Source organism: Podarcis liolepis (assembly GCF_965112155.1).
Source record: "Podarcis liolepis genome assembly, chromosome: 10".
NCBI lineage: Eukaryota > Metazoa > Chordata > Lepidosauria > Squamata > Lacertidae > Podarcis > Podarcis liolepis.
The window spans coordinates 23,605,914-23,615,508 of NC_139562.1; the positions used below are offsets into that span (position 1 = coordinate 23,605,914).

The 9,595-nt window shown below is 44.5% G+C and overlaps 1 protein-coding gene across 6 annotated transcripts in view; it reads right to left on the reverse strand.

Moving 5' to 3' along the window:
• HIPK2 (homeodomain interacting protein kinase 2) overlaps positions 1 to 9,042 on the reverse strand; it is a 172,610-nt gene extending 163,568 nt beyond the window's left edge. The window contains exon 1 of one of the 6 annotated variants that reach the window (XM_083461848.1): positions 8,272 to 9,042. In XM_083461848.1, coding sequence (XP_083317974.1) covers positions 8,272 to 8,290 — 19 coding nt within the window. In that variant the 5' untranslated portion in view covers positions 8,291 to 9,042. Of the gene's footprint in view, positions 1 to 7,764; positions 7,934 to 8,271 lie in introns of those variants that run through there. The other 5 variants (XM_083461852.1, XM_083461851.1, XM_083461847.1 and 2 more) reach the window with 5 other exon arrangements.
• Between the last annotated feature and the right edge of the window lie 553 nt (positions 9,043 to 9,595).

The window sequence follows — 9,595 nt, forward strand, 5'->3', positions numbered from 1 at the left end:
CAACTGCAACATACAATTTCCATAAACTAAGAAAAAAAATCTAAACTATAAAATTGTAACTGTATAATCTAATAATACCGAATTATTCGATTATAAAATCAGGCCACACACCAGCTGAACACATTTTGGCGGCAAGTCTTCCTTAGCAGCTGAAATGTACAAAGTCCAAATATGGAGCAAACTTTGGAATCCTCCTTTGTTTCCAAAAGCTGCAGTACAGATCTCCCTCTCTTAAAACAGCCTCATTTCCCTCATTCATTCGTATCTCCACAGTTCAAATGTATAGCCACTTATATCCAAAGACAGTTGCCAATTCCTGTCCAAAACTGGAGAAAAATGAAATTGCGTTCAATTGCACCAAAGTGACTGCATCTCACCCAAAAGGCTGCAAGGCCAAGCTTTTATCAAGACTGGTTCTCCACCTAAAACAGAGTTTTCTCGCTTTGCACAGGAGACTTTAGTGGTACAGCACTTCCTTTGCATGATAAAGGACGCAAGTTCAACCACAGGAATCTCCAGCAAGGTTTGGGTTGGGCAAACACTGACTCTGAGGAGTTGCTACCAGCTCCTGAAGATGGGACAGGAATGAGCTGGAGGGACCAACTGTGTGACTCAGTATATTGTACTGAGTTTCCTCTGTTTAGGTGCTGTGCAAGAGCTCTGTCCGAGACCTTGGAGAGCTGCAGAGTCAAGTCTGCATTCCCCAACCTGCTTGCTCTCCAGATGTTCCCATCAGCACCAGCCAGCATAGCCAAAGGACAGAGATGATGGGAAGCAATTATCTGGGATTTCAAGGCCTTTCTCGCACAGTCAGTTTAGAAAATTTAGAACAAGAGAACCTTAACAAATTAAAGAGGGAAATTAAGGAAAAGCTGGAGGGGTATAAGAAAATTAAGCTTTTGTGGTTTGGAAGAATACAGTGGTATCTCAGGTTAAGTACTTAATTTGTTCTGGAGGTCCGTACTTAACCTGAAACTGTTCTTAACCTGAAGCACCACTTTAGCTAATGGGGCCTCCTGCTGCCGCCGCACTGCCAGAGCACAATTTTTGTTCTCATCCTGAAGCAAAGTTCTTAACCCGAGGTACTATTTCTGGGTTAGCGGAGTCTGTAACCTGAAGCGTTTGTAACCTGAAGCATATGTAAACCAAGGTACCACTGTAGCGATAATTAAAATGAAAATTTTGTCTAGAATAATTTTCTTATTTAGAATGTTACCAATTAAGATATAGGAGACATAAGATAAAGGGTTGGCAAGGTATGATTTGTAAAGGGAATAAGAAATCTAGAATTAATAAAAGAAGATGGTATAAACCCCAGAAAACAGGTGAACTGGGTCTCCCCAACATAAAGTTATATTATATAGCAAATCAGTTAAGATATATCATAGACAGGATAACAGAAGAAGAGTTAGAATGGTTAGAGAGTGATACACAGGAAATGAAGGAGAAGTTAGTGAATATGTTTTTTTATCAAACCAAATAGGCAATGGTGGCAGAATATTGAAAATCCCTTATTAAGAAACATCACTGAGATATGGGCGAAATATAAAGGAAAATTGATAGCAGTAAATTCCCCACTAACTCCGGTGGTGATGATAGAAGACTTCCCAGTAAATTTTAAAAAGGAATTTTAAAAAGAAGCAAAAGAGAAGAAAATAAATGAATGGGTGGAGAAAATGAGAAGCAAAGAACAAATTAGAAAAGCTCCAACAGGAAGTAAAATAACTTGGTTTAACTTTATACAACTGTAACAATGGACAAAGAAGTGGTTAAGGGGAAACAAGAACTGCAAAGAATATACAAAATTTGAAAAAAGAAGATTATTAAAAGGGGAGATAAAGAAGAAAAGATAGTTATAAAAGGGGAAACCAGTGAAATTTATAAAACAGTAGAAATAGAGGATCAACAAGATCAATTAAAAGAGCTGTGGGAACAGGGCAAATAATCAAAGCTGGGGGGAAATATGGGAGAAACACACTTTGAAAATGTTGTCTATAAGGATAAAAGAAAATTACTATAAGTTAGTATGGAGATGGTCTTTAACACCAGTAAGATTAAATCAAATAAACAAGGAATATTCAGTGTAATTTTGGAGGGGAGGCCAGGAAACAGGTACTTATATTCACATGTGGTGGGGGTGTAAATATGTACAATTTTTTTTTTTTGCAAAGGGTGTTTAAGGAGATAACAGAAATCACTGGGTTAAAGCTGACCAAAAGTCCAGAGGTAGCATTGTTATTGATTTACGATGGGGTGGAAGGTTCTGAGGCTATGAAGGACTTGCTCACAAACTTATTGATAGCTAAGAAGTAGAAGGGGCAAGGTAAATATAAAATGGAAGAATGGTATAAAGAGGTGTGGGATATAGCCATTAATGATAAATCAACATGTGCTAATAAGGTAAGATGGGGACTATTCAGGAAAAATGATTTTGAGGAGACACCTTTTTATTTGTTTATTATTATTACTTTGTTTTTTAAAAAGTTTTAAAAAAAGATTTGCATAATGGGCCCATAAAACAACAGCGACTCAGCCCCTTTTGTGTATAAACGGAAGATTGTTGGGAAAAGGTGGCTTCTCCCAGATTTCATCCACCTTTTATCGATAGCAGTGTCATTAACATGTCCAATTAACAGCATTGGCATCCTGCAGTGACGATACCAGCCTTCTAGGAGTTCTGCTATGTACAGAAGCTGAGAATAGCATTGATCCAACACATCAGTAACCTAGCAGCATCTGATTCTTGGAGGAGCCAGAACTAAAAAACTTTTGTTATTGAAAGTAAGCTGAGAAGCAATGAGTCTCACTGTAATTAGAACATTGTCTGTAATGAGAAAATACAGCTCTTCCTGCTCCAGTTCCAAAGGATGTGATGATCTGCAATACAGGGAGGGAGGAGGAGGAGGAGATGGTGGAAATAAATCCTTCACTGCGATCGAAGTCCAGTTGACCAGCCTCTTTAATGCAAGGCGGATTAAGACCCTTAATATTTTGCATTGATTTTAGCACTCTGGACAAATATGCTCCCCCAAGAGGTAGTAATGGCCAAACAACTTCCATGGCTTTAGAAGAGGTTTAGAGAAATTCATGCTAGATAAAGCTATCAGTGGCAACTAGCCATCTATGTTCTGCCTCCTCTGTTTGAGGCCAGTTCCTGGGAATCACAACTTGGACTCAGGTCCTGCTCTCAGGCTTGCCATAGGCATCCAGTTGGCCAATGTGAGAACAGGGTGAGGGCTGGGGGCCCTTTGGCCTGAACCTTCAGGGCCATTATGATTCCTAAAGGTATTAGTATGTGTACAGGTGGAATCTGGGCAATATTTATACTGCTTCGTTCTCAGTGTAGGGAACAATGGGAACGTGAACCTGGGAAACTGGCATGTGTCATCCTACGAGTCCTGCCTTTTCAAGTAAGCATGGCTATGGAAGTATCTGATCAGGCTTAAGCAAAGAGGGTTGTTTGGCAGAGCCTCAAGCACAGTGGTAACAGAAGTGAGCTGAAAATGCCCCGTTCGAAGCTCAGTTCAACCATGAACACATTGGGCACCCTTAGGTCACAATCTGTCAGCCTCAGTCCTCACATCTCAAACATATGGATTATAATTCCAGCCTACCTTACAATGCTGCGGTAAGAATGGCCAAAGCACATAGTACATGCATTTTTAGCTAATCTCCAAAGTGAGAAGAAATGGTTCATTTACCAGCAGGTGATCACCGTTAAAAATATTGGAATGCTTCATAAGTATCCAAAGACTCCTATGTGCTCCTATGCTCAGGGAAACGAAGCACTGCCGTGCTGAGGGTTTTGTACTTCTTATACTTCTTGTTGGGTACAATCTACCTGTAGGGTTTCTCTTCCAAGCCCTTTTCCTAATGTTAAGACTGTTTATATTGTGGCCCCAAACAGAAGGTTTTGTTTTGTTCTCAATGATCCCTATGATTTGGAGCAGTTCAGATGAAGACCTACTACTGCAAGCTCTAAAGGCAATGAGTGCCTATGCCAGGGATAGGGAAGCTCTAGATTTTGTTGACTCCAAGCAGTCTCAGCCTCAGCCTGCAACAGCATTAGCCAAGGACGATGGGAACTGTATTTCAACAACATCCGGAGGGCCACAGGTTGCCTGTTCCAGGTTTACACTGTGACTCCCAAGGGCCTCTTCACACATAACCTTTTTTAGTATAAACTGAAAGGCATATACCAAGAAAATGTAATGTGTGAATGTGCCAAATTTACTTTTTGGAAACAAATGTATTAAAAGAGGAAAACCATCAAGAATGTGGTTAGCTGTAGGTATATATTTCGTAGCACACCCACGTTTGCTGCTACGTTAAGTTAACGTGGAATATTCACAAATTAAGGCTGAAAACCAAACAGCAAGCCTGGGTCTAGTATTTCCCATTGGTCATGTGATTTCCTGAAAAGAATATTCAGATGAGAGGCATATTCCTGAGCAGCATTGAAGAATCACACTGAAGGTTAAACTCTTGTTCATGGTGCAGAAAGCAGCCTTAATTTACATGCCTAATTTCTGGAGATTTTCCGCTCCTAAATTTAAATTGCAGCCCACTTTTGCTGAGGACATGGCCCTGGCTGATTCATCCCAGCGGACTTGTTTCTGTATGCTTTCTGTAGAAGAAGTGAACTGATCCAGCATCAACTGTCAGTCTCTCTTTTTAGCAGTCCTAGCACAAGCACACCATCAGCATTGTGGAGGGAACGCAAGCAGTTCCAGAATAGAACAGCAAGGAAATGGCAGAGCAGTACTTGGATAAAAGGGCCCACATCCCGTGACAAATATGTACAGGGGCCTTGGCTCAGTGGTAAGCACATGATTTGCATATGCAAAGTGACAGCTTCCATGGGATTAGTTAGCAGGTGATGGGAAGACCTCTGCCCAAGACCCTGGAGAACCTGCTGTTTACTAGAGTTCTAAGGCTTCCAATGTCTCATGAATGAAACTCATTGAAATCAATGAAACAAGCTTGGCTAATCTTCATTAACTTGCCTTCCCTTCGATTTCATCATGACTCAAAAGTGACCAAGGGCTGGTTCATATATACATGGGCATCCGGGTTTTTCTCTCTGCACTTGTTGGGCCCAATTCACACATTCATTTACATCATCAAGTGAAGGCTTGCATGTCAGAATGGACCATGGGAGAGACCGCTTCTGTATCTCCTTGCATCATCTAAAACACAGGCGCTTTTTTGTGGCATCACCTATGCACTTGTCCAGGGTAGGAAACGCAAGTGATCTGTGTGCGTCGAGGAACCAGACCTGAATGAGTGGCAGCAGGAGGTATCAAGCGACTGTGCTGTTGTTGGAGGAGGAGATAAGGAATATTCTGTCTGTGGTGATGCCCATTTCACACATGCAAGCACCCACTGTCACGGCACATGTGATCCGGGCTCAACTTTCTCTGGATTGGGGTCAAAGTCAGGGCCCACCCAAGACATTTTGCAACCTAAGGAGAGGGATAACATGAAGTCCTCCTCAATTCCACCTACAGAAGCCACCTGGACTGGGCACTGACTCTTGCTTTCACATGGGTGATGAGGAGATACCTTCACGATACCTTATGACACCGTAATATAGCTTAGAGGCCCCAGGGAAGGGGCACAACATTTTGCCACTCACCAGCATCTGCTTTATAAGGCAGCTTCCTCATGCTGTTCAATGGTAGGGCCGGCCGTGCCACATCCATTGAATAATGCTGGAATTCTTGGTGTGAGAAGGGTAGGGAGAGACAGAAGGTGTTCTCTCTCTCTCTCTCTCTCTCTCTCTCTCTCTCTCTCTCTCTCTCTCACACACACACACACACACACACACACTCCCAAATTCAGCCAAATCATGTCCTTCCCTATAGCTTTCTCAAAATGATGGCTATGAAGCTGACAGAATGGGGAAGGCGCTGTAATTCAAACCGAGAGCCACCACCAAGGGTATCCAAAAGCCAGTGTGGCATCAAAGTTAAGAGAGTCAGACTAGGACAGGGGAGACCTGGGTTCAAATACCCTCTCAGCCATGAAGCTCACTGAGTGACCTTGGGCCACTTTCGGTGTCTTTCTCTCTTGCTCTATCACAGCCTAACCTTACTTTGCAAAATGGGAGGAAATGGGGAGGGGGATTTTAAAGTGTGTCAGTGTGAGCTGTTGGGAGGAAGGGAGGAGTGAAAGCGAAATACGCAGTCATTTTAAAAACGCCGATCTAAAATAACCTGCTCCCATCCCTGCCCATTCAAAACAGCCTTGCAGTCTTTTCCATTCACGTGCAACTTTCTTTCCTAGAGTAGACCGCTGCCACCCGATGGTCCAGCAGAGGGCGCTTTAGGGAGGTATTTAAAGAGAAACCTTTCTCTTTTCTTTTTTTTTAACACGCCAGGCTGTTCTAGTTGCTGCAGACTATGCCCCCCCCCGCGCCGCCCCCCCCAATACAGTTTTTAATCATATAAATGCCACTCTCGACTGGCGGACTTTTCCAGCAACAGCAGCTCCCCCTCCCCAGCCTCCCCTTTTATGGAGACAAGCGAGCTGAATACTTTATTATTAATTTTTCTCTGCTTTCTTTTTCTTTCCCCCCAGTGGTTACCTTTTGACCTGAAAGGTTCGCCATCTGGAATTTGGGTGTGTGTGTGTGTGTGCAATCCTACAGTTTTTTTTTGCTTTCCGCAGAAATCTATCCATGTGCGCATAAATATATATATATATATCCCGCGAACGCAACAATAAATACATTAATTCATTAGCAGCAACCCAAAACGCACGGAGACGTCGCACTATTCCAGACTCCCACCTTTTATTTTTTTTACCACCTCGGATGCCATCAAGCCTTCAAGATCGGCAACTTTACAAGATCGAGGAAACCGGCTGTTAGGGGTGCGGAGGAAACCCGGCTCTCCCAACTTACGCTGGTTTCCCGTAAGTTTTCTCGCCCTCTTTCCGCGTACGAATAAATAAAAATAAAAAGTACTGCTTCACGCACAACACAGAGAGTGACAGGGGAGACTCGCCGGGGTTTTGCAGCGAAAACCAGCTCTTTGCTAATGAACAGGATCGGGCGAGGCCATTATTGAATATAGATAATAGTAATAATAATATAAGCAAACTGGATCCCTTTTGGCCCCCCATGTATTTTTTAATCAATGCCAACCCCCAAGGCGAAGGGAAAGGGCTGAATTATAAAAGCGCAAGGTGATTCAGATTAAGCCGGACTGATTTATTTATTACACTTGGGGGGGGGGGGCAAAATAAAAACCCAAACAGAAAAAACCCACCCACCCTTCCTCTGTTTCTATTCCAATGAAAGCGCCTGGCAAGCCAACTTCATGCACTTCTCCGTAACCTCAGTCCCACCCATTCACCCCGGCTTGTTTTAGCTTGAAACTGAAAGAACTACCCAGCCGTCTTTGGGGAAGAAAATAGGTTGTGGTTGTTGTTGTTTTAAAAAAAGCCTCTCTCGACACACGGGCAAATCCACCGATACGTAATTTCGATAATATACCTGTCTGGATCCTTTTCCCGTTTCGTTCTGCTTTTGCAAAAACTATGCAAGCACGGTGCGTCCCTGGCAAAGCCTTGCACAACAGCAGAAAAGCACACACAGAAACCCATACACACCGCGGCACCTTTAGGGTATTATAATATATATATATATTTATAAAAAGACTTCAAGACGAAGAGTTGGGAAATCAAAGTACCTTTCTGTTTGAGGGTGGGCACGCATTATAATATATATTATACTATATATATATAAATTCTACACACCACCGGCGACTCCACGGCAAAGCCTTGTCAGTTGCATTGTTCCAAGCCGGCACTGAAATGAGACTTTTTTTGCAAAGCACGACCGGCTGGGGAAAGGGGGCATTTTGCATTTGCAGTCCCCTCGGCCATCGGAGGAAGAGAAATACCGAAGAGACCATCGCAAAAGGGGGCGGGGAGAAGGGACAGCAAGCAGCGCTTTAAAAACCCCAGGCAATTCGGTCTTAATAGTAATATGCGTACATAGAGATAGAGATATATACAGTATATACTTCACGCGCACCACACAAAGGGGAGCTATGTGACATCTCTTTCCAGGCAATTGCACTCCTATATAATAATTATTGGTGCCAAATCGGTGGTCATCATTTTTTCTCTCCCCCCCCCTTCTTTTAGCTTGATTTCCCCTTTTCTTTCAACAACCCCCACCCCCCACCTAGGAGCCTGGGTCTGAGAGAGAGATGTCTAAGCAGGAAGAGGAATAAAAAGACCCCAGAAGTCTGTCCTTACCTTCGTACATCGGGGCCATCGGTGCAAGGATGTCTGTTATTCATGGCAACGAAAGATAAATGAAGCAGGATTTCAGCCCCCCACCCCCCTTTAAACTCAATAGAAATCTGCCATCTTGAGCCTGTCTCTCTCCGAGCAGCCGAAGCGGCCAGCAGCCTCCCGCATATCTGCCGCTTCCAATCCGTCGAGGGGGGCGGAAGACCCACCGAGCCCCCCCATAAAAAACAACAACCAGGAAAAGAGAAACGCCGCACCGGCAGCAAGCCGAAAACAGAAGATGGGGGGTTAGGTGGGGGGGGGTTGGAAGGGGAAGGGAAGGGAGAAATGGGGTGGGTGGGGGGCTCGACGCACAGTGAACAGGTCAAGGGGGGAGGGGGAGGGGGCGGCTGGAGGTTTTCCCCCCTGGACTTGGGGATTTTTTTTTCAGGGGGGTGGGGAGGGGGGACTCGAGGGATCCCCCTAAGCGCTCAGCTCAACATGTCTGTCCGCCTGCCGGTGGTGGGGCGTGTGTGGGGAAGGGGGGGTTTCTGCAAAAGTTGCATTAGAGAGGAGAGGGAGAGGGAGACTGAGAGAGCCGGAGACAGAGAGGGAGGGAGGGAGGGAGGGGAGGGGGAGGAGAGGCGAGCGAGCAACAGCACAGGGAGTTTGCACAATAATCAAGTGCCGATGGCACGGATCGCAGTTTCCCAGAAGGAGGGAGAGAGAGAGAGAGGCATGGGGGGGGGGGAGAGAAGGGGAAAAAACACCCTCTGCTGAGATTATGTGGGATCTTGTTTAACAACACATTTCAATCAGGAGGAGGAGGAGTGGCGAGGGGGGAGCGGGAGGGAGAGAGGAAAAGAGAATACAGTGCAAGTTGGAGAAGCGGGCTCTCGCCTCTCCTTAAGTTCAGGATGCCTGGCAGAGATGCAAAGACAGGTGTGGCGTTTCCAGTCGGAAGGCAAGCTGCCCGGGGCAGAGACCCCTTTGTGCGCATTTTGCAAAGCGCCAGGCACACCGTAGAATGTCAACGTGGTTCTCCTGGGCTGTGGATATGGCAGCAGCAGCAGCAGGAGGAGCATTTATTTATTCATTTGAAATATTTATATGGCGCCTGGCCGCCTCTTGTGTTTCAGGGCGGTTTACTATGCGTGGAGACAATACGGTGGGTTGCTGTGTTGTTGTTGTTTTGCAACACAGGGTGATTGTGTTCTCCCATGCCTCTTTCGTTTTCAAATAAGTGTCTTTTTGCATTTTACAGCCTTGTTTTACTGACAGAACGAGTTAGGTTGTTGTTTCTTGGCTATTTCAAAAATGTGGTTTGCTGTAAACAATATCTTTATGG